The sequence below is a fragment of the Fundulus heteroclitus genome, chromosome 6, assembly GCF_011125445.2.
Source record: "Fundulus heteroclitus isolate FHET01 chromosome 6, MU-UCD_Fhet_4.1, whole genome shotgun sequence".
Lineage (NCBI taxonomy): Eukaryota > Metazoa > Chordata > Actinopteri > Cyprinodontiformes > Fundulidae > Fundulus > Fundulus heteroclitus.
In genome coordinates this window covers 13,465,287-13,489,134 of record NC_046366.1, presented here as the reverse complement: position 1 = coordinate 13,489,134, position 23,848 = coordinate 13,465,287, and the positions used below count along the sequence as shown (strand labels likewise).

General features: G+C 41.2%; 2 protein-coding genes across 3 annotated transcripts; both read left to right on the top strand.

Annotated features, from left to right (window-relative positions):
• Positions 1-1,573: 1,573 nt before the first annotated feature.
• prss56 (serine protease 56) lies at positions 1,574-11,376 on the top strand. Its single transcript, XM_036137772.1, has 14 exons — positions 1,574-1,910; positions 3,151-3,309; positions 3,406-3,660; positions 3,739-3,928; positions 5,479-5,587; positions 5,680-5,836; positions 6,083-6,225; positions 7,403-7,562; positions 7,677-7,865; positions 7,958-8,149; positions 8,289-8,491; positions 9,818-10,370; positions 10,464-10,570; positions 10,660-11,376. The coding sequence occupies exons 1-14, from the start codon at positions 1,808-1,810 to the stop codon at positions 10,831-10,833; spliced, it is 2,694 nt and encodes an 897-aa protein (XP_035993665.1). The 5' UTR covers positions 1,574-1,807; the 3' UTR covers positions 10,834-11,376.
• Positions 11,377-14,680: 3,304 nt separating this feature from the next.
• Positions 14,681-22,374, top strand: chrng (cholinergic receptor, nicotinic, gamma). Of its 2 annotated transcripts, none has more exons than XM_021322636.2 (12): positions 14,681-14,879; positions 15,842-15,978; positions 16,075-16,119; positions 16,220-16,344; positions 16,779-16,934; positions 17,997-18,094; positions 18,185-18,385; positions 19,271-19,385; positions 19,550-19,589; positions 19,697-19,946; positions 21,640-21,773; positions 21,920-22,374. In XM_021322636.2, exons 1-12 carry the CDS (start codon positions 14,816-14,818, stop codon positions 22,088-22,090), a joined length of 1,536 nt encoding a protein of 511 aa, XP_021178311.2. In that variant the 5' UTR covers positions 14,681-14,815; the 3' UTR covers positions 22,091-22,374. The 2 variants fall into 2 exon arrangements, with proteins under 2 accessions (XP_021178311.2, XP_021178310.2); XM_021322635.2 differs by having other exon boundaries at positions 14,708-14,879; positions 19,475-19,589.
• Positions 22,375-23,848: the final 1,474 nt, after the last annotated feature.

Sequence of the window (23,848 nt, the reverse complement as noted above, 5' to 3'; positions counted from 1 at the left end):
ATTTTTAGCTTAGGGGCAAGAAGGTTCTCCTGTAGAGGTCCATTTTCCAGTGGTTCTGCAGAGGCCTCTGACTGGAGACGCTGTTGTTGTATCAAAGTCTTGTTAAGAGGATGCTCAAGGATGCTCTTTATTGTATGAAGTCTCATTCTTTGTTTAATCTTCTCCAGAGGCTTCAGAGGAGTCCACAGAACAGATTTTTTTAAACTCCCTGTCGAGCTCTTCCTCCTCCATATTACTGGCACTCTTCCTCATCCTGACTGTGAGCAACTCCGTCTGCAGCCTGCAAGCGAACAAATCTCTTTTTCTCAACAGTTTAACTAATATTTCACCAAGTTTAAATTGCCAAACAAATATAGAGAATATTATTATGGTAGTCAGAGCTAACTCTTACTGCAATTTCATTTTAGTCATTCATTTTATGTATGTTTATATAACCTTCATTGTACCAATTTCAATAAAAGTGGGGGTAAAAATCTTATTTTAAGAACAACAAGCTAAGCTGGTGTAATTTAGAATTAGAAATACATTAAATATTTTTAAACAATATAAAACTTAAAACCAATTAATACACGAAGGGCTAAATCTTTTTATAAACTAGAAAGAATCATCTGCAGAGCTTAGTTGCAAGCTGTAGTTGGGAGTTGATAGTCCCTCAGTTTGCAAATATTTCTAAATAAAATATTTGCCCCAAAATGAGCCACTGCTGCAGATACTGCAAAGTTTAAACTCTGAGGCAGTTTAGATGCGTCAAATTTAAGGAATTACAAACTGAATTTGGACCAAACAGTCACCGGGTAATAAGTCTAATATTGTTTACATCTTAGGACAAAATACCAAAGTAGACACTAAAACTAAGTCCATGCTTTTCTTGCTAAATTATTTTTCCTGAACATCCTTCATGTTCAGAAGCAGTGCATTACAGTACCTTTATGTAACAAAGGCAGAGTTCAGCAGAGAAAGACAAAAGTGATGTGAACTGACAATATTTTAATGGGAGAGACAAAAGACTGTAAGTGATCAATGGATGCGGCAGCCAAGTGATGCCCGGCGCCCGGCTTTGATGTGGGTATCCTCAGAGGGACGCCGGAGACAATGCCCTCTTTGAGGGACACGAATGGCAGACACTTCCCTCTCCCTCGAACACTCAGCGTTGCTGTGCTTCCAGCCCACTGGGAGTCTCGGCAGCAATCTTCGCTTTAGATTTCTCGTAAAAAACCGCACGTTCCTCCGTGTCCCATCGGCGCACGTCCTTTTTCTACAAAAACTTTCTCCCGCTTTCTCTCACACTAATTATTTCAAACGACTCCCCGTTCCCTTCCGCCCAGCCAATCGCTCGGCTCTACCCCCCCCACCCCCTTCTGCGTCTCTGCATCTCCCTCCCTCTGTCTCCTTTCATAAAACCAAACCTCTTTGTGATGGTCAGCCTTGGCAAGTTGCACCCGATTTGCTGTCATAGTCTTAATGAATTCATCTGTTTGTGTATTGGCCATGGGAGCATCTCTCCCTCCCTTCCCTATCCCCCCCCTCTCTCTCTTTCTGGTCTTCCCTCTGGGACTCTATATATATTCCAGGGTCCACTTCAGGCGCCTATTGTTCCTCAGAGTACCTTACAGACAGATGCCCTGCATCACAGTGTGGGAGAGAGCCCAGAGAGTCAGGAGGAGGGAGACAGAGCCCACAGACAATAAGGACGTGGAAACTCTGCAGACCGGCCTAGTCTCCATCACCTCTGCATCCTCTTTATTCACACCGCCGCTATCCCGCCTGTTCGCCTGCCGTCACGGTGGGGGTCTGATGCTCCAGCACTATGTTGCTACTGTTCTTCTCACTGCTGCTCACGGGGCCGGACTGTTTGCACGGAGCCCCGGCAGGTAGAGAAGTCCACAGGATGCCCCAGAGCGCTCTCAGAGGTATCTTTTCTTAACTTCCTAAAGCTGTTCATCATGACGTTTACTTTGCAAAGTCACAAATGCTAGAATTAGCGGTGGAAATTCTGATTGTTAGCTCAACTTGAGAGGAGATTTTATTCAAACTAGGACTGGGTTGGTTGTATCTTAGCTGTGACTGTCGTAGTAATATTATTGCTGTGTGGCGCGGCTTGTCTTAAAATAGAGTCACATGTCTCCTTGGACACATGCAAATGCTAAAGAAACGGAGATCGTCAGTGCTCTCACCTTGGTTTTTGGGCTCTGTGTCCATTCAGTCAAAGACTTGTGAGGGGTGTATTCATAGGTGTTTGATTTCTGTTTCATGCACAGGATTAGTGATACAGCTAAACTGTGGGTGTGTGACTCTAACGGTATGATAACCTTGAGCAAAAATGGTGTAAGCTGAACTCATCTATGTTGGTCCAAACCGAGAATCCACCCGTTTCCCTGCTGTGTTTGAAATAATATACCGTACTGATTGTTGTGGTTATTCTGTAGTACATTTTTGACATTTATTGTGAATATGCTTTCTACAACCAGAAATATTTTCAGAAAGCTGAATATGTCCCTGTTGGTAAACATGTGACAGCCGTCTTTCAGCTAGCCGGCCAGCAGTGTGCAGCAACAGGTGTTAGCGGGGGGCAGCACAGTTACCTCATTCTTCTTAAAGTCAGATGAACTTGTCAAAGCCCACCCTCAAACTTCTGCACAGATACAGCTGAGCCGTCAAACATGACTGCAGAGATGCACCAAGTCTGCGGGCCCTTGCTGGCCTCACGCCTGCCGGTCCCCTCGAGGCCCATCCTAAAACCCCTTCTGCCTCTGGCCGCTAAGTCCTGGCCTTCTAATTAAGTCTCCAGTAAGCATTGTTGTTGTTAGTTGTCCTTTCCTGTGATGTGGTGCGGAGCAGGAGGGAGGGGGGGGGGGGGGGGGGCACTGAGGGGTCGGCAGCGTGATTGAAGGTTGTACGAGAAGCCTCACTGGCGGGCTGAGCACGAGCTAGCTTCCCTCAAAGGCCTGCTGTGAGCTCAAAGAGCCGCATGGACTGCAACCTGAACTGTTACGGAGACACGATCATTTAAAACAAAATATTCTGCATGCTTGTTGAGCAGGAACATTAATCTACTTGGAACACAGTTTGTCATTTTTGCATCCTCTTAGTACTAACAGATGGATGCTTAAAATCTGATTAATGCCTTTTATTTCCTGCGCTGTCCCGCAGCTCTGTCTGATCGGGGCACAGTTGTCCTGGAGGCGGCCATGGCGAGCGCCCTGTCTGCCCTCCAGCGCGCATCGTCAGAAAGAAGTCGGGCGGAGGCCGGCTGTCGAGGTTGTGCTCCCTGCCTGTTTCAGGACTGTGGACAGCTGTCAGGATCCTGCTGTGAGCTCGGTTGTCCACCTATGATCAGCCAACGTTGTCGAGTCCTCACCGGCATGTTCTTGACACCAAGTTGTCTCTGCTTCCATCGTTCACCAGCATCGCCTTCTGACGCCTTGTCGGAGCCCAGCTGTGATGTCATCAGTAAGGCCCAGAAGCTTCAAAGCGAGGCCGAGCGGAGCTGGGCTCTGAGTCAGGCCTGTGGGTACTACCGGCACCGCTGTCTCCCCGGCGAGCTGAACACCGAGAGCTGCATCAGGATCATGGGGGAGAGCTGCAGCGCCCGCGTCCTCCAGTGCAGCCTGCTCAACACCATGCAGAACCTGGAGCCTGATATGCAGTCACATGCAAAAGGTACGTTTTCCCATATTCCCCCCCATTTCCTATAGTCCTGGTTCGTATTTAAGCATCTGTTGGTGTCTGTCTTAGCAGCAGTTTGTGGTCAGAGGTCCTCCAGAGTGCAGAACGTCACACAGCCACGCTCCAGGATTGTGGGTGGCTCCGCTGCGCCTCTGGGCAGCTGGCCCTGGCTGGTGAACCTGCAGCTAAACGGTGAACTGATGTGTGGAGGGGTCTTGGTGGACAGCTCCTGGGTGGTCACTGCAGCACATTGTTTCGCCGGGTAAGTGCTCCGGTGACGCCGACCGGGATGGAATGTTTTATAGTGATTCTTTTCTTTTTCAACCTGTCGCACTTAGCTTTGCGTCTGTTTACTGCGCTGCTATTGAAGCAGTTGATCATAAGATACTGACTGAGAAACAAGAAAAGAGGAACAGGGTTTTCTGGTAGTGCGTTGAATTGGTTCAGATCCGCTTTGTTAAACCGATACTACCTTGTGTCATTTGGCACACATCATACAAATTGTAAATCTGAAATTTGATATGCTATATTCTTAGGTGCATTTTTATGAAATGTTATATACTATATTTTATCATATTTAGCTAAGTTTTATAATCTCTTCCAGCTCACATAATGAGGTACTACAACATCTCTTATCATGCATTTGTTGACGACACATTACTTTATATTTCTGTCACCACACGACTAGTGAATGACATTTTTTATTTTGGTATTTCCATCCATCCATTTTCTATCACGTCTATCCCTATTGGGGTCGTGAGGGGTGCTGGTGCCTATCTCCAGCTTATATTGGTATTTCCCTGACATATATTTTTTAATTTCAACTATATTTCCGGACTTTTGGTCTATTTAAAACAAAAACAAAGACAAGACAATCAAACTCAAAGATTGATCAGAACTATCCAAAAAAAAAAAGGTTTAAAAAGTAAAACCAGGTCATCCAGGTCATTGATCATGACCTGTATGACTGAGAACCAACACTTCTATCAGAACACCATCTAGAAAGGACAAACAGGGCTGTTTTTGGTAAAAAAAAAAAAAAAAAAAAAAAACAATGGTAGATATGAGCGCTCAGTGAGCCTTGCTACAGCTAAAGGCAAAGGATCATACAAGAAACCTTGTTGTTGTTATGGACTCTGACCTAAATTTCAAAAAGCGCTTAAGTTTATTTTTAGATCAGCCTACCACCATTGGGGGGAAAACATTCTCAGAATAAATGACACATTAAGACTGCCTTTTTCCAGTGTCTATACTGGTCTCTGTTAAAAACTAATTAGGAAGCTTTAGCTCATCCAATATGCTGCTGCTAGAGTACCAACCAACACTGGCAAAATGGATCACATCACACCACTGCACTGACTCCCTGCTTTTAAAGGCAAATTCTGTACATCTTCTTACTGGTCTATAGAGCACCAAATAGTCCTGGACCTAATAAATGTCTGAATTATATGCCATGCACCATGTAGATTCTCAGGTCATCAGACACCATCTCACTCAGTGCTCCTAGGGCCAGAACTAAAATCTGAAATGTGCAGAAACTGTTGGCTTCTTTAAATTCAGACAGCATATATATTTTTGTCCAGTTTTGGCCTTAAGAGTAAAATATAATTTTATCAGTTCATTATTTTTATCATGGGTTAGTTGAGCTTTTTATGTTTCTTTTTACATGATGCTTAAGTTTGACTATATACTTTACTCTCTCTAGTGTGATTCTCTTCAACTTTGTTGCTTTCCCCCCTATAAAACACTTTGAAAGTGTATTGACTGTGCTTTACAACTAAATCTTCATGTCCTTCCATCTTTTCTCTTTAGCAGCCGCAGTGAAAGCTACTGGAGCGCTGTGGTGGGCGAGTTTGACATCACCAAGAAAGACCCTGATGAACAGGTTCTTAAAGTCAACCGTATCATCGCCCATCCTAAGGTACAAAGAAATGATAGTCATTAAATTATAGTGAACAATAAAACTAGTCAACAGAACGCTCTAATAAGCCAAATTATCACGATTTCCTGCAGTTCAACCCAAAGACGTTTAACAATGACATAGCCCTGGTGGAGCTGACATCCCCGGTGGTCCTGTCTGAACATGTGACCCCAGTGTGTCTTCCTTCTGGTGTGGACCCCCCCACAGGCAGCCCGTGTCTGGTGGCGGGCTGGGGGTCCCTCTATGAAGGTGAGGGTATAATGTCGCGCTTTTGTTTGTCCAGTTTTTAGAGGATTTGGAAAATAGAATCTTAAAAATGTTAAGTCTGCTATCCATCTCATTATACTGTTGGTAAACTTTGTCGTTTTAGACTTTTTTAAGGGTAGATCAGATTTTCTTATACTTTGTATTAAATTGACATTGGCAGGGTTAAAATTTAAATTCTTCCTTACTTTAAATGACATTTGATCACAAACATGTTTGAATTAATTGTAGATGGGCCTTCGGCCGACATAGTGATGGAGGCCAAGGTTCCCCTGCTGCCTCAGAGCACCTGTAAGAGCGCCCTCGGCAAAGAGCTGGTCACCAACACCATGCTGTGCGCCGGCTATCTGTCTGGAGGCATAGACTCCTGTCAGGTGGGTAGAGTAGCAACTTATTTTATCCTGTGATGTCCTTCCGTGTGATTTCTCTCATGCTATAAATACACACTTTCAGAAGAGGTTGAATTCATAGGCTATGGATGCACTGTGCAAATCTTAAAGTTTTTAGCCCTTAGATATATTTTGTTGTGTACTTGGAGTCTCTAGTACAGGGGTGTCAAACTCATTTCTAAATTTGGCCAATTTGACATCATGAAGTCATTAAAAGGGCTGGTTGCACGAGTAATAATGATACTTTTGATTTTGTAATTTCATTTCAGTTCACATAGAAATATAAAGCAATGCACATTAACATAAATGCACGCTTAGGCTCCGTTTATACTGTTTATCTGCAAAAAGAAGTTGATGTTGGGGTGAGTACCACTTTAAACTCTCATCAGTCTGCATCACTTTTTCTCTTTTTGGAAATTTCTGGGTGGTTTAAATGAATTGTGGGAAAACTACACAGTTAAAAAATAAATATTTACTTCAAGAGGCACAGTTTTTGCCACTTTATACAGTTTAAAAAGATATATACCCCTACTTTATGACATGATAAGCCTTTTTTTGGCTCTTGAGGGCTGGATAAATTGCCTTGATGGGCCAGATTCGGCCCACGGGCCTTGAGTTTGACATGTGTGCTCTAGTAGAACAGAAAATTTAATGTAGTCCCTCCAGGAGCTGCATATATATCTTTATGTTGGGTTTGGGTCATATTTTACAAGCTTTTCAGTTTTCTCTATCCTCTATCGTCTTTATCGAGCAGTTACGTCACAGCATTTGTTGCAGAGCTGCTAAGCAAGGCCATGGACATCCAGCTAACCAGTCTCACAAATCCGCTAGTTATATTTCTCTGAACAATTTTGTAGTTCAAGTGGAAGGATGCCAAAGCAACAGGTGGATAAGTTTGGTTGTACTATAAAAATGGCCGATTGGGGTGGAGAGAAACGCTCTGCAACACGGAAAGGGGGGGGGGCTTTAGATTTAAAGGGACAGCACCTCACGACAGAGGTAAAAAGGGTGAAGGTGGGGGTAAATGCAGTTCCACTTTACATAGACCACAACTGAATGAATTCAATCTGAAAAGGAAGAATTGACAAGCCTGATATGTCTCCTTTTAAGCGTATTGAAAACTTTTTTATATTTAAACATCTTTCTTTCTTGCCATCTGTAGGGAGACTCTGGGGGCCCCCTGATCTACCAGGATCAAATTTCAGGTCGCTTCCAGCTCTTCGGTATCACCTCCTGGGGGGATGGCTGTGGAGAAAAAGGCAAACCTGGAGTGTATACACGGGTGTCTGCTTTCTCTGACTGGATTCAGGCTGAGATACAGAGTGAGTTTCAAGCAGCTATAACACACCACCATCTTTTCTCTCTTAATATCATCTGAAAAAGGAATTTACCAGGTTGTCTGATGTCCTGACGATAAACGTATCTGATCTTTTCAGGATCACTAGGAAGCAGGGAACCAACATGTCCAGAACTCCTGAAAACCACAGACATGACTGAAGTGGAGCAGAGGTCCGAGTTTAACTCTCTCTGCCACTTCTACACCCTGACCTGTCCTCCTGGTCAGTCTGCCAGCGCTTGCAGTCGTATGGCTGAGGACAAATGCCTCACCCGCTTCAAGAAATGCCGTAGGTCCCTCCATTCAAAAGCCAAAGTTGACATGATGCATCCCCGTTAGTTTAAAGTTGCTGAAACGTTTTTTCCCCTTTCTGTCTTGTAGAGTTACGCTCATTCCTCGAAACCCTGCTGGACTTGCTCCAGAGGGCCGAAGACTACATCAGAGACAAAATGGACTTGACCTTCTTCACCCAGACGCTTCCTCAGCTTGTGGAGCACATCTACAGCGCAGCGTTTACCCACAACAGAGAGAGGAGAGACCTCGGTCTGAGCTACAGCCTCACTCAGATTAAAGGTACACATGTGATCATGTTCCTGCGCCGTTGCATGTTTCCACAAGAATATAGACGCTCACGCATCTATTTTGCCGCTATATGATACTGAATATGCGTTACGTCATGTTTGGTTTGTAACTCATATTTCATTATTTGCAGAACAGCTAGGTGGAGCTGTGAAACGAGCAGCGCAGGATCTGCCTCATGCTCCACCAGCTTTATTTAGATATGTCGGCCCTTCAGTGGCTGAATGGGAGGAATACCTGAGAAACATGGCCGACGATATGGATAGACAACACCAGACCGGAGTTACAGACATGTCCTCCATAACAAAAAGTAATGAGGAAAAGCTTTTTCTACAGGTAAGGTTTTTTTTTAAATATACGACTGGGGTAGTACTGTTGTAGAGTTTTGGTTTTTCTTTTTTCGTTTTTGTTTAACATCAATATTTTCTTCAAAAATAAAACATTTCACAAGTACTTTAAAGAGCCATGAAGACAGGTTATTGGGTTGAAAATATGGGGTTGGGTTGAATATGGATAGAAGTAAAAAAGACACTTAGCATCCATCAGCATGTCACATCTCGATACATAAATTAATCTGTTTCATTTCAGTCCAGAAATCTAAAAAAAATATGTCTAATAGATTTTTTGTGTGTGTCAACAAGCAGGAGAGTATGAGTATATTTCATAGATCAAAATTTGTTTGCCATCAATCAACTTCCATCATCAACTTCCTTAAGGACTGTAAGAAAAAAAACACCAAGAACTGGTAATCAAAATAATCACAAATTATTTTGAACAATAATAAACTTAACAAGTATTGTCTAATGATTCAATTATTTTTAAAATAAATATGCAAACGGAAATAAAGCAAAGATTCAAATGCTAACCACCACATGAACTCCCTCTACAGCTGAGGGGTAGTTTTGTAAATAAGAAAAGAAATAACAAAAAAAATTTTTTTTGCAAAACTCTACCAGCCCCTCAGGAGTTTAAATAAAGATTAATGTGGCCTAGTTTTCTATTTTTAATACTTAATGTGGATTTATCAGGGAGAGGTTAATAAAGGAGGAGATCAAAGTTTTTTAATCACTTTTGTCCCATTAGCTTTCCACATCAGAAAAGTAAAAGAGAGCGGCCCACCATGGGACCAGTTGCACTTCTGCTCTGTAGTTGTGCCATCGGTGACTCTCCTCACTTTAGGTTCAGGAACAGGCGAAAAAGAGACATTCATTAATCAATGTCAGAGGTGCGTAAGAAAAGCTAAAACTCACAAAAACTTCACACAAGAAAAACATCTATCTCAACACCAGATCCCAGACGGGTCCCCTGGTTCTGTTCTCTTGACTGGGACAAAACTCCGACAGGAAGGAGTTGTCACAAGGTGCTGATCAACCAATCAAAAAGTGGACAAGGGACAATAAAATATATACATCATATCAGTAGACACATGATAAAAATGATCCTGACTGTTTTTACTATCACATTTCTTGCACTGTAGCAAGGCCGACTTTTTAGACACAACGAAAAAAAATATTATCTTCTATCTGGAGCTGTTTCAAACATGTGATCATTACATCCATGTTATCTTCAAGTATGATGAGGCCTTAGATGACTTATTATGAATATTCATGTGATTACTTTACCCTCTTCTCAACGTCCATTTATGTTTCTAATTCTTTACAGACACAGGATCCTTTGGTGCAACAACTGGCTGGACAATATCAGTCTGTTATTTCAGATCTTTTCTCCAAACTGGGCTCCAGAGCAGCTCCTCCTCATCTGCACCTGGAGGCAGCCCACCTTGAAGAGCGCTCTCCTGACGGTCCTTCTGCGACCGGAACATCGGGCCACGCCGCTCCATCGTCCTCGTCCCAGAAATCCCAGGAGCCCTGGTCCCTCCTGTCAGTCTTGCTAGATGAACTTAGAAGAATCAGAACGCAGGATGAGACTGTGGATGATGGCGCGTCACAAAGTGAAGCTTCCTTCAATGGGGACGTTTCTCCTGAGTGGAGCGCCACATCAGGGGATTTCACATTTGATGGCAATAGAGACGGAGAAGGATTAAAAGCTTCGGCAGTGCCGCTTCTGGATCCGTTGACATCGGCGCTCCCGAAGGTTGATGAGAGTCCGCACGCAGAAACCTCTGATCCGAAACGTGACGGAAAGTCATTCCTTCTTCTGAGAAGACCCAGGAGCGTTCTCCAAAAGAGGCAGATCCCTGGCAACAGTGCAAAAAGTACTTGTCAAACATTTGTGGCTTTCTAAAGATGTTGCTCACCAGTAAAGCTGCGGATGGATCAAACTGACATGCCGCTTTGTTTCCCTGTAGTTTGTCCTGGCCTGAGAGAGTCTTCACAACAAGTCAGCCAGATCCGCGAGTCTTACAGCTGGATCCTAAACATACCGCGGGACAACCTGCGGATGAACTTCCAAGAGGTAAATGAGTGTCAAAGGCTAGGCTTCTAGAGCTAACTTGGTTTCCATTGTGAGATAACTTTCACTTACTTCTCTTTGTCGCTTCTTAGGTCTTAGTTGATCTGACCTCCAAGAACGATCAGGGGCTTTACCAGGCGCGGATCAGAGCTGTGGTGGCAGGGAGACCCTCGACCTTCTACTGTCACGTGGGTCTTGAGAATGAATCGTTCAACCGCAGCGTGCCGAGGATTATCGCCGTGGCTCTGGATACTCTCAAGTCTTAACTATGATTACCAGGAGAGAACCCAGAAGAACTGGAAGATCTTCCTCGGCTGAAGATGCTCGTCAAGGCACGCTCAAAGACGTTTTCTACCACCTCCTGTTAAAGGCATCACTTTGACTCGGGGAGCCTGACTTTGACTCTAAATGCAAATATGAATGTACCCCTTGAATTATTGACCGTGACACACTTTCCTACTGAGCCGCATTTATGGCCCACCTCTGATAAAGATGTGTAAAATCCCCTAAACTAAATTCATCTTTTATTACAGCAACAGAATCTAAAAGTTATTCAATCCTTAATTTGACTCATTTTATATTGTGAGGAAAAATTATATATAGCACACCAGATTGTTTTTGTATTTCAAAGATTTTTTTTGCCCTGCCATTTAGCAAGATTCCCAGGATGTTGTGGAGAGAACAAAAGGCCCACATCATCACAGGTCCTCCACCGTACCTAAAGGTCGCCATGAAGTGTTTCTCCTACATTTTCATCCCACTGGATGTTTCAAGCCAAACCCATCCTGAGTGTTTACAGATGAAAAGCTCATTTTCCATTTTTCCATTTTTCCGTTTCCGTTAAGGTCCCATTAGAGTTTGTAATGGTAGGACAAAAGAGGCTTTTGTCTCTCATTACTACTAAAACAACCAGTTGGCAAGTAGATATTCTGTAATAGTCGTTATGGGGAGTTAATGATCCCAGGATGACACAATTTACTCCAGTTCTCTCCCATTGGAGATTTTTCTCCTTCTTTACCATCCTGCTCACTTTATGCGGCAGCAAGATTAATTGGGCCGTTGTCCAGCCTAGTGGCCAGCGAGGTAATGATAATGGTCCTTATCTTATAATTGTCTAAAAAAGAGTAATGGATTAGTAATTCCAAGTTTCTAAAAACTTGAATCTACTTAAAGCAGAAAAGCAAGAACTTAAAAAAATTACCGCAGTTAAATTTGCTTTACAGGATTGTAAGGCGTATCAGTAGTTGTGAGACCAGTGATTTTGTTTAAAAACAATATTTCTTAACAATTTTTCTGCCACTAAACAAATGTACATAAATCAAGGGTTGGGTTTTTCTAAAGTTTTCGAAGTGAAATTGGTTTAACGTGATAAAACGTGAATTGATTTTAGGGCTTTTCACGCATCTTTAACGGGGTTGTCAATAAATGTTGTCAGCGCTGTATGTGGTCGGAGGTGCAGCCTTGTTTAAGTTATAAATTTGTATAAGAAAATAAGTTATTCCTAATGTATTTTTACAAAGGTTGAGCCTCTTGTGAAGCACACAGATTGTATATATTATGCCAACTATCTTTATCCCTGAAATATTTATTTGTATAGAGAAAGTTGTATTTTTTATAATAAAAAAGCATATATACCTAAAATATTGTACACACTGCTGTGTGCTGGGTTGAAAGTCATTTTAGACTATTTGGTCGATTATTTAGTCTAAAATATGTGGGAAGTGCAGCTTGTCCCACAGAAATATACGGTTGCGGTTCTACCAGGAACCATGCTAGACCATACTACGGAAAACAAATGAACAGGACTTTGTGATACTTAATAATAATATTAATAAAAATAATAATACATTTTATTTCAGGGCACCTGTCAAGAAGCACAGGGTCATGATATAAAGAGAGAAATAAAACACAAACCATTAAGACAGAAGAAGAAGCAATATCAAAACAAGCAATAAAACTAGACAGTGAAATAAAAACAAAAAAAGAGATATGGATGTTTAGTTAGATATGCAATTTGGAGGAGGTGCATCATAGTCTAGTTTTAAAAACAGAAAGTGATTGAGAGTTGTGTTGATCAGGAGGAGGTGAGTTCCAGAGATGGGGAGCAGAGCAGCTGCTCCTCATAGCATTGAGAGGGCAGGAGGGACAGTAAGATTGATGGAAGAGAAGGACCTGAGGGAACGGGAGTATGTGGGAACATGAAGGAGTGCATAAAGATAAGAGGGAGCGAGGCTGTGGATGGATTTGAAAGTGAAAAGCAGACTTTTGAACTGAATGCGATAGTGGACAGGAAATCATTGAAGCTGCTGCAGAGCCGGAGTGATGTGAGGAAAGGAGGAGGTGCTGGTGACGATCCGAGCCGCTGCATTTTGAAGGAGTTGTAGTTTATGGATAGTTTTATGGGGGAGACCATCCAGGAGGCAGTTCCAGTAATCAAGTAATTTAGACTAGACTAATGGCAAGAATGGCAGCTGTGTGGGGGGTGAGGGAAGGACGAAGGCGGTTAATAATGTTTCTCAGATGAAAATAAGCAGTCCATGTGATGTTATGAATATGAGACTGGAAAGAAAGTGTACTCACAAGGACGACACCCAAGTTCTATGCCTGAGAGGATGGGAAAATAAAAGAGTTATCATTGTTATTAACAAAACTGTCGACTTTGTTAATTTGGTGTCATTTGGTGGCAATTAGGAGGACTTCAGTTTTATTGTTGCTTAGTTTCAAGAAGTTAGAGGAAAACCAGGATTTAATTTGCTGGAGACAATTGGAAAGGGAGGAGGGAGAGTATGGGTGACAGTTTGGAAGAGCTATAGAGTCAGGAGTCATCAGCATAACAATGGAAGTTTGTGTCATGTTTTCTGAAAATGTAACCAAATGGAAGGAGATTTCTTTCTGACTGACTTTCTGACTTCTCTGACACGATCCCATGGATCAGGGGTCTTTGGATCTTCCACAATAGCTGTTAAAAACTTTGGCTAAAAATGCTGGATGACCAACTAAGGTTTTTACTTATAAATATAACAAAAGCAGTTTTTGCATTGAAATTGTACAAGGGAATGACACTAAAAGAAACTAAAACAGAAATATAAATATAAATAAAATCAGAACCAATTTCCTTAAGTGGATATTTATCAAAAATTATACATTATCATTTCTTTTTCAGTCGGTCATCTGCAGCTCTAGACGAGTTTTAGTCAGCTGGACTGAGGGAAAATTACTCTTTAGATTGCAAAGGTCGCACACCCCTGCCATAGAGGTATCAGTGTAACTATCAACGTTGCAGCTGCTGCAGTGTGGACACACATACCTCTCTATTTTCTCACCATATTTCCCAAAGAGAGAATCAAGAGTGCACCAGGAGCCACAGCGGCTCAACGTAGCCCGTTAATATTTAACACTCCTTTTGCACCGAGTGGTTTTTTGTGCGCTTTGCTTTGCTTTGCTGCTTGTGTGTGGCAGTGGCTGCCTGACATAACTCCTCTCTGTGAGTTTGCTTTAGTAGTCCAGCCCAGTCACGTGCGATTTTGAAAAAGAAAAATATAATAAAATGGATACTCCTTTGAGTGAAACTCGACGATACTTAGCCGTGATTCATCAGTTCCCACTTGACGCTTACGTGTTGATCTGAGTGGGAAGTGCTTCTTATTATGGGAAGTGTTTTTACACCCACACCCAAAGTAACCTCAGCAGATCCCAGTCAGTCATCACACAGAGTATGCGGCAAATTAATAGGACTCACCACCTGTTCTCATGACCACCATGGACTTCCCTTTTTTTTCTACTTTTCCTGTATCACAGACAGACATCATCTAGCTTTACTTATTTTCTAATGCTTGTCTTGTTTAAACATATTAAACAGAGATGTGTTGTTTTTTTTAAATCATGAAAAGTGGACTGCGTGCTAAATTTACCACCAGAGACTCCATATTACATTGTCCGTGCCAAGCGATGATGAATGACAATGGCCAGGTGCACGGAGCAAATCTCCACCACCCGGAGGACAGGGGTGCTCAGAGTGCTTTGTCCAAACTGTTAGCGTGCCGTGTCCCCTGTGTATGTGTGTCCCAGCTGCTTATGACAGAAATACATTTTGGATTTGACCCTAACCAGCAACGACTTCTCCATCCTTACTATCAGCCCCTCCTTATTGAGCCCAGGCCCTGACTCGATAACCGCAGCTACCCCACCTGGTAGTGTCCGTGCACACATGCAGGGCTTTCTTTCAGACTCTGCTGCACAAACGCACTCATGGGTTCTGGACCTGGATGCTCCCCGTTGCTCTTTCTAAGAGTCCTCATGATTTCTGCTGCAGGTAGGGACTCACAGCAAAGACCGCTATAACGCTAACTGTCTTGGGAATTAGCATTTTCTTTAAATTGGTTAAATTATGAAGAAATTACTTTATTTCATAAAGATGATCCCAGCTGTTTCAGCAGCTTGTGTGCTACTTTTTAACTTTAGAAAAACAATAATGACAATATCTCTTTTGGGTTGAAGATGAAAGGTTTGCAAAAATGCAATCAAAAATCTTAATTTATGTTTTTTTATTACATTAGTTTAAATCATTTGATTTATGGCTTTTCATTTGCACGCACACAACAAAAGAAATACCTGAAATATCTGACAGAAAGTGCTCATGCTTTGTGTCAGTGTGTTTGTCATGATCTGCTATAAACACCAATTTATAAGCCATGTGAGAAAGTATACATAGAAACAATGCAGGTTTTATTAAGGAACTTTAAATGTCAATGAAAAAAACGTCCTTGAAATGCATCTAAAAACATCGGGTTTGCCAAGTGAATGAACAATTTCATCATCTTTGCTGTTTGGTTAAGGCCATATGTCTTTCAAAGTGATTTGATAAGTATTGAAAATTATGCTCTCATTTATTCTAAACAATCATATTTTTTGCCATTAAATTTAAGATTGAAAATGTAATAAATAAATAAATAAAAAAAGGTCCACTATAACCAGGTAAAAACTGACAATGAGACATTTCAGTTGTGTTCCTGTTATTTCCCGAAAACAATTAAAGAGACACGTTTGGCTCCAGAAATCACAGATTATTTGTTTTTCTTCTTGGAAGACAAGATTAGATCCAAGATTGTTTTTTAAACCCTAAAACTTAAACTTTTTTCTGATTCTTTTTCCACTAATAATAGAAGTTCTATTAATTTCTAAAGTATAATATTTCCATGGCACTATTATGTCTAATTTATTTGTCTGACACGGTCAGTGTTTTATATTTCCCTAATTTCTGTGCTTTGCTTACAGCATGTGCGGTCAACCTGGAAGGAGCCCTTTTCAAGGATTTGATGGAGGGCTATAACAAGAATGTGCAACCAAATGAGAAAAATGGAAACGTCACCCAAGTCTCCATCAAGATGATTCTCACCAACCTCATCTCTCTGGTGATCTGGTCTCAGTCTGATGTTTTTTTTCCCTTGTAGCCAGAGGCTGCACAGGCCTATAAGCTGACTCTGTCGCCTATTCTGTCTTCACTAAAGAATGAAAAAGAGGAAGTCCTGACAACCAGCGTGTGGATCGAAATGGTAACCTCACATGCCGTTAAACTGCTGACATGTTTGTTTGCCACTGTGCAGTTATCTGTTTGAAAGTGAAAAGTTAATCACGCAGATATGCTGTGTGAAGGTGTGGTGTGACTACAGGCTGAGGTGGGACAAACCACCAAGATCAGCTTTGTATGGGAACATAACGTCGAAACTACGCGTTCCCTCCAAAAACATCTGGCTGCCGGATATCGTGTTGGAGAACAAGTAGGTATATTTAAACTAACGTGACTTTAAACTCAGACTGATTGTTGTTGGGTTTTTTTTTTTTAATGAGCTGCATCAATTCAAATGAATAGTATGAAGAGCAAAAGACAAAAAAACTATTTTTTCAAAATACATATATATAATATATTAATATATATAAATTATTAAGGGTCTGATGTGTAAATTTTCTCTGCAGGGGAGCCTAAATTGCAAAATGATGAATAAATTGTCTACAATATTGCTCCCGGTGTCGTCTTAAAATTTATGATTATGATGTTACTGAGTTGATAAGAAGCCGAAATGCAAATGGAAGAATAGATAAAAGTGAGTGTACATAAAGTGTGAGCTCAGAAATGTTGCAGAATAACTTTTTATTTGTGGGTGTTTTTAACAAACCTGCCTGAGTTAATTCTGCTTCCCCTTCTTTTCTCCAGCGTGGACGGACAGTTTGAGATAGCATATTACTGTAACGCGCTGGTGTCCCCGGACGGCTGCGTGTACTGGCTGCCTCCTGCCATCTACCGTAGCGCCTGTGCCATCACAGTGAACTATTTCCCCTTTGACTGGCAAAACTGCACTATGATCTTCCGGTAAGCATCCCCAGATAATGATCACACCTCTAAAAACAATAATGGAGAGAAAAGGGGAAAAAAGTTATGTATAATATAAACAATTTTAAAATCACTTAAGGTCCTAACCCTCCTTAATTTCCCTCTGGGATAAATAATTTTTTAATTGAATTGAATTAAATTGAACACATTAAAGAAAAAAATCAGTTGCATTGAAGTGATCTGTGTATTTTAGCTATTTTGGGGATGTCAGATGGTTTGTTGCACTATTTTTTAATTGAATTGAATTAAATTGAACACGTTAAAGAAAAAAATCAGTTGCATTGAAGTGATCTGTGTATTTTAGCTATTTTGGGGATGTCAGATGGTTTGTTGCACTTATATCCTATAATTTGAACATCTAATGTCTTAATTTATGTTTGCCATATTTCTGCATTGTGTCTTGTAGTTTTTACTTCTTTTTTTTTTTTAAATTTACCTTCTTGAGCGTAGATACCCCTTGGGTTTCTTTATTTAGTGTAAGGGCCATTTGAAAGTTTGCTAGCGTTTCCTCACATCCTTTTTTTTATCTTATTTGGTTTATTGATTGAAAGTCTGTTGCTTGCTAATTTCTTTAAAAAACATTAAATTTCGGCCTTGTGTCGGGATCTCTGGGAACTGTATGCAAGGATTCAGATGTAGACTTTCAGGAAGCGATAAAATAAATTAACCAACAGTATATGAGCTAAATACACAGCAACTGTGAGTAGCATTAATCAAAAACATGAAAACATGGCAGGATCAAAGCCAAAGCCAACAAAAGATGAAAAACACAAAGCATAAAACCAAGACGAGACTCGCATACATCCTGAGGTAATTAAAACTATTCCAATACATTCAAGTAACAATCAAACGTCGGCTTAAAAAGGGAAACACTGGAACAGATTATTTCTAATCAAGTTTCTTTGGGCATTAAAATAAGTCACTGTGCATGTATGAACTCTGGTCATCAACTTCTCATGTGAAATAGGACTTTTGTTAGATGTATCATACTTATAGTTAAACGTACCGAGGAGATATATTATGTGTTTCTTGTCTTTTCAGCTCCCAGAGTTACAGCGCCAATGAGATTGAACTGGATCTCCAAAAAACGGAGAACTATACCCTGGAGTGGGTGGAAATTGATAAAGAAGCTTGTACAGGTACAGAAACGCAATAGCAAAGCGGTTATTGAACTAGAAGCTGATGTTTTCTACAGTGGAAGCAAAAGACTTTGGTGCTTGTGGTTTTAGAGAACGGCGAGTGGACCATCAGACACCGACCCGCCAAGAAGGTGATCGACACACAGTATACTAAAGATGACCTGGAGTACCAGCAGATTGTTTTCTTCCTCATCATCCAGAGAAAGCCAGTTTTCTACATCATCAACATCATAGTCCCCTGTGTCCTCTTCTCCTCCCTTAGCCTGCTGGTTTACTTCTTGCCTGCTCGAGGTTTTTATCCTTTTAAGATCCCTTTCATCTTTTTAATATAGCATGTTAAGCTTATACAGCAGTTGTGCAATCTCTAAATACTGCATTAGAAAATTAAAAACTATGCAATACCTTTGCATATGGTTATAAATGTACTAAAGGTATGCAAACATCTTTGTTTCTTCCTAGATGATATTAGAAGAACACAGCATGAAAAGTTTCATGCTGTAGATAAGTTAGGACTACCAAAGTTATTTCTATTTTTTAAATGCCAAAAATAATGACAGATTTCTCAGAGAATTTCCAATTCATTGCCTCAAATTAAAAGTTCACGTACATCTCCACCAAACTTGTTAGAATTTCATTCTAAGCTGTTTTACTTGGGTCAGATGTTCTCCATGTCCTTCAGCAATCTTCTCGCAATAGTTTGCTGGAGCCTTGGCCCGTCCCTCCTGGCCGAACTGGTGGGAGCGAGTCGGGTTTGTTGACCGTGCTGTTCACTCATACCTTTTCCACTCTGAACCACAAATTCTCTACAATTTGTGTTCCTGATTACATTTTTTAACTGTAGTGTGGGTTTTACGGTTGCTTTTGCAATGAAGGCTTCCTCCTCTCTGAGAGACCTTTTGGCCCATGTGGGTACAGAACTCATAATAATATGAGTGGATCATAATGATATTCTCTGGCCAATGAAGTCTATTGTATTGATGAAAATAAGCCAACGTTTATTTGTCATTAATCTGGGATTTAACCAATAGAAGTAAATCTGGTAATTTTGGTAATCCGGGCTGACTGTTTAGACTGATCTATGTCAGTAAGCAAGCAAAAGGTATATTTCTGTAAACCGTATGTACATTTCTGGTTTCAGCTCTTGCTCTGAGTGAATATTGATTTAAATTTTCATAGCTGGGGGTCAGAAGTGCAACATGGCTATTTACTCGCTTCTGGGTCAGACCGTGTTTCTCTTCTTGATCGCTAAGAAAGTTCCAGAGACTTCAAAAGCCGTGCCTCTAATTGGGAAGTAAGTTCACGGGTCTCGCTTTTGTTTCCCTTTTAGTTCCACTTGATTTCAAACTGTGATTTATGTCTTTTATGAACTTTTCATTGCAGATATCTGATGTTTGTGATGTCAGTGACCACCATTGTAATAATAAACTGTGTGATTGTCCTCAACGTGTCTTTAAGGACTCCGAACACTCACAGAATGACAGACAAAGTTCGTAAGGTAGGACTTTTACCAGACCACCGTTCCAGATCTTCTGAAGGAGCTGGTTAAAAACCTGTAAGTGTGGTTTATTTCGTGGATTCACTCTAATTCTGTTTCCACTTCAGATCTTCTTGAACGTGCTGCCTCAGCTGCTCAGGATGAGGATGAAAGTCTGGACACCAGACGATGAGAAAACTTCTGAAACTCCTGACGGAAAACCTCTTTACAGAGACCGACTCCACTGCCGCCGCTGCAGCTCCATTTCTCTCATCACTAAAGCGGAGGAATATTTAGTGGAAGTGGCCCGATCTGAGCTGATGTTTGAAAAACTCAAAGAGAGGAACGGATTAATGAAGTCAGTTTTAGAAACGCTTCGTAAGTATTGCAGCTTAAATACTCTAAAGAAATGTTTTACTCATGATGGAGCGAAACATTATAATAATATTGGGCTTTTTATGATTTATTTGAACCATTCTTTCTCTATTGTGGAATAATTACCTAGTATACAGTGTCAATAATTAAAAAAAATAAGATTTGAGAACACAGGTTTGAATTTATTATAGATTTTCTCTAATCCAGGGTCAAAATTATACATATAAATGTCCATGTACTCATTTGGTAGGTGGTGTTCATGTGACAAAGCTACACTACAAACCTCTCTTTGGTTACCTTAATTGACCACAATATGGCTGGATTATATAGAAAAAATCGATATCGATAATTAACAGAAACTTCAAAACATATATTTTAAGTGCTGGCCTTTCCATTTTATGCTGTTGGCTAATTACCTATTTTTTAGATAAAGAACACACAAACACTGAATTCAAACTCAACCCTTTATTCAACCAACTATTTACCACTGCAAGTTTTTGCAAGTTTTTAAAGAAGACAAAGAAGAAAGCGTGATCTCTGAACTCTTTAAAGGGGGCGGAGCTTGGTGACGAAGTGTTCCTGGGTCTGCGTTTGATTGGTTGGGAGGATGTAATGACTGTTGTATTAACCTACATGTTAGGCTAGAATGCAAAAGAAATCAAAACTCTTCTATTGAACTTTTTATTGACCCTTTTTTTTCCTATCGAACTACACGTCTATCAGTCAATATACATTGGTATTGAATTATCATGCATCCCTAGACCACAGCTGGTAGTTTGTTTTCACTGCATTTAATAAAGAACGTGTTTAAAAACACAGCACAAAGCGTAAGGAGCTTGTGAAGGATAAAGGTGACAACTCATAAAAGTTGGGGGAACACAGATTGCAGCTTCATCAGTTCCTCCAGTTGTGAAAATATAACTGTGAATGTAATTTCTCCATGAACCTGTACATGGGCCGCTTTGATCTTGCAGAACAACTGCACTCCACTCAGAGATTTACATTTTTCATGAAAGCCTCTTAGGGGGTGATCACTGGTTTATACACGGTTTACTAAGAAGAGGAGAAGAAACAGAGCTCCTCTTTGGTATTGCCAGGGATCTCTGTTCTGTAGTGGAGTAGGCGTGGTTGGGACAGGCTGGGACCTTACAGAGCTCCCCAACACTTTGCTTGGCCCCATCCAGCACCTCAGTTTTAATTAAAGCCCAGTTCCACTCGCTCTTATTGGCAGGACACCGCAGGGCTGCTCAGGAGCAGTTGTTTTTTTGTTTTTTTTTGTCAGGGTCAGCCGGGGGTTCTGCTTCTCTGCTGAGGAGTAAGGCCAAACCGTGCTGACTCGAGAGGAGTTTTGAGTAAACACGCCTCTTTTCAGTGATTGGCCGAGGGGGGGAGGAGAAATTAGAAGGTTTTCTCTGAGGAGGAGTCCAGAAAAACTGAATATTAAGGACCACTACGAACAGAGTGGGTCAAACCAACATAAATATTTGTAAAACCATGAATCACACCTGAGGAATAAAATAAGAAAAAGGACACTTCAGGTTTCTATTATCGCCCTATATCATTATATTTATCGAGGCTTTCTCTCATTTCATCCTGGAAGCTGTTAAGTTTCGTCTCTAAAGTGTCCATCCATCCACCTCATGTGGTACAAGATCACAAGTGTGACTGTAATGTTACTGATTTGTCTTTTGCACAGACGGTGGAGTGAAAGGAGGCACCGCTGAACAGCTTAGTGTCAGCCTGGCGCAGGCCTCACCGGAGCTGAGGCAGTGCGTGGCCTCCTGCAAACACATAGCAGAGACTGCAAGACAACAGAACAACTTCCAGAGTGTAAGCTCTCACAAAGCGGTGCCCAACTTTGATGCTCACAAAGAGTCAGACAGATGCATTTTCAGACTCAAGGGGGGGAAGTTTTTTGATTTCATCATGCTTGTGCTGTTAGTAGGGGGAAGAAATTAACATTTCCTTCATCCTAGGAAAATGAAGAATGGTTCCTGGTGGCTCGTGTGATCGACAGGGTCTGCTTCATCGTCATGGCGTTAGTGTTTTTCGTCGGCACAACTGGCATTTTCCTGATGGGCCACTTCAACCAGCCTCCCTCAACACCATTTGATGGGGATCCAAAGGAGTATCTCCCGCCCTATTAAAGAAATCCCAGTGATGTAACTGTGAGGGCAGAACAGGAGCAAACCTCCTGGGCCGGACCAGGAACAAGTCTTTAATTGAATCTGATCACCAAACATTGAATTCTGATGGCTTTTGTTGCAGGTACATCACAGACATCTCTGGCACAAAGAATTGAGAGATGACTGTTGAAGCAGGAGTGGAGAGTCCTTCAAAGATTCAGATTTTGCTCTCAATGGTTCAGTCTGAAAGTCAACTTTCATTGTATCCAAATGAATGCATTTATAAATAAAGTCACTGGACAATGTTTTGACATTTTTTTATTGTTATTTTACATCATCTTATGTTTGAGACCCTCCATGAGGAAAAAGAGCCCGTCCAGCTATCAGGTTACATTCCACCAATGAGATGAAATTTCACCAGCAGCAAGACTATCCATCCACATCCCTGTTTGTAAAATAGCATCTTAGTGTGGTACAGAAATAGTAGCCATATAAGAATAGAACAGAAAATAAATATCTTCATTCTCCCACAGTAGAAAAATTACTAAAGTGAAGTTTATTGAGAACAGAAGGTAGAGGGGTCAGGGGAAGAAGATTATGAGGAAGAGGAGTCCGTGAACAAGGTGGCAGTGTAGCTGGAGGGGCTGAAGTTACAGATGAAATTTGGGCATCTATGATTGATCATGTGGTAAATCATGGCCATTCACTTAGAGGGGCGGGACAAAGAGTCCAAACTTTTCTCAATAGAAACAAGGTTGCATCCATGGTAAGAGTTTTTCGACGGGAGAACAGGTATTGCTGCTATACAGTATATACATCTCTATCTATTCCTATAGAGGAATTCTTCAGTGCATGGAGATGGAAGGTATATGATCACTGTCCCTATGAGCAAATGTCCTTGCTCAATGCAATGTCTGCTGCTGCCCATGATATAGATGCAGAGGCATGTCAAGGATGGATCAGGCATGAAAGAAGATTTTTCCCTAGGTGCAAGGAAAAATATTGAATGTGACGTAGATGGGGCCATGTGGCCTATTCGTCTGGACAGAATGGACCACAAGGAACAAACAGCCCTAGTATTTTCTGTTGGAATCTTTCATTTTTTGGAATATTTCATTTGTTTATCTGGAAAAAAAAGAATGAAGAATCAATAAAAATTGCATCACAACATATTTGCTTCTGGATTAATTTTTTGCAAAAAGGCAAATTTGACTACAAATGACACTGCCATGTAAGCTGCGTACAGTCTTTGGCTACAATGAACCAGCAATGCTCCACTGATTCACATTGAGTGTGGTGTTTTGTATTTTGTTGCCCCTTGTGTAACAAATGATTGGAAGGGCTCCAACATTTGTGTGCAAGTTGTGTTGTTTGAGGGCAAATTTAGCTTTTGGTTCATATTTTAAATGTTTTGGCAGAGTTGGAGCCTTTTGCAAACGAAATTTGCAATTTTGACCATTGGTGCCACTGTTTAGGTCTCTGCGTTAACTGTTTTGAAAAATGTGGGTTTTGAGTTGACTGCTGCGTCAAAGCAATCTATAAAAACTGTAAGGAAACCCCAAAACACCCAGGATCATGACAAATCTCTAACATCATCTTTGAGCATAAGAGAGCAGAAACATCTCCTCCCTTCCCCCTGAAACACAATCTCACCGTACCAGCCGCCCACCTCTAGAACCAGGATTTCAATTACATGGCTGAGTGGTGCCTTTCTAGCGCAACAAAAGGCAGAGAGCCGGCTGGTTGAGATGGAAACGTAAGTAGAGGAGGGGGTTCACT

Excerpts from the sequence above, each read along its gene's own strand:
- prss56 (XM_036137772.1), top strand. The coding sequence starts at position 1,808 with ATGTTGCTACTGTTCTTCTCACTGCTGCTCACGGGGCCGGACTGTTTG. Across the intron at positions 6,226-7,402 it reads GAGGCATAGACTCCTGTCAG|GGAGACTCTGGGGGCCCCCT; the intron begins GTGGGTAGAGTA and ends TGCCATCTGTAG. Across the intron at positions 8,150-8,288 it reads CAGCCTCACTCAGATTAAAG|AACAGCTAGGTGGAGCTGTG; the intron begins GTACACATGTGA and ends CATTATTTGCAG.
- chrng (XM_021322635.2), top strand. The coding sequence starts at position 14,816 with ATGGGTTCTGGACCTGGATGCTCCCCGTTGCTCTTTCTAAGAGTCCTC. Across the intron at positions 15,979-16,074 it reads TCACCAACCTCATCTCTCTG|AATGAAAAAGAGGAAGTCCT; the intron begins GTGATCTGGTCT and ends TCTTCACTAAAG. Across the intron at positions 19,947-21,639 it reads GTCAGTTTTAGAAACGCTTC|ACGGTGGAGTGAAAGGAGGC; the intron begins GTAAGTATTGCA and ends TCTTTTGCACAG.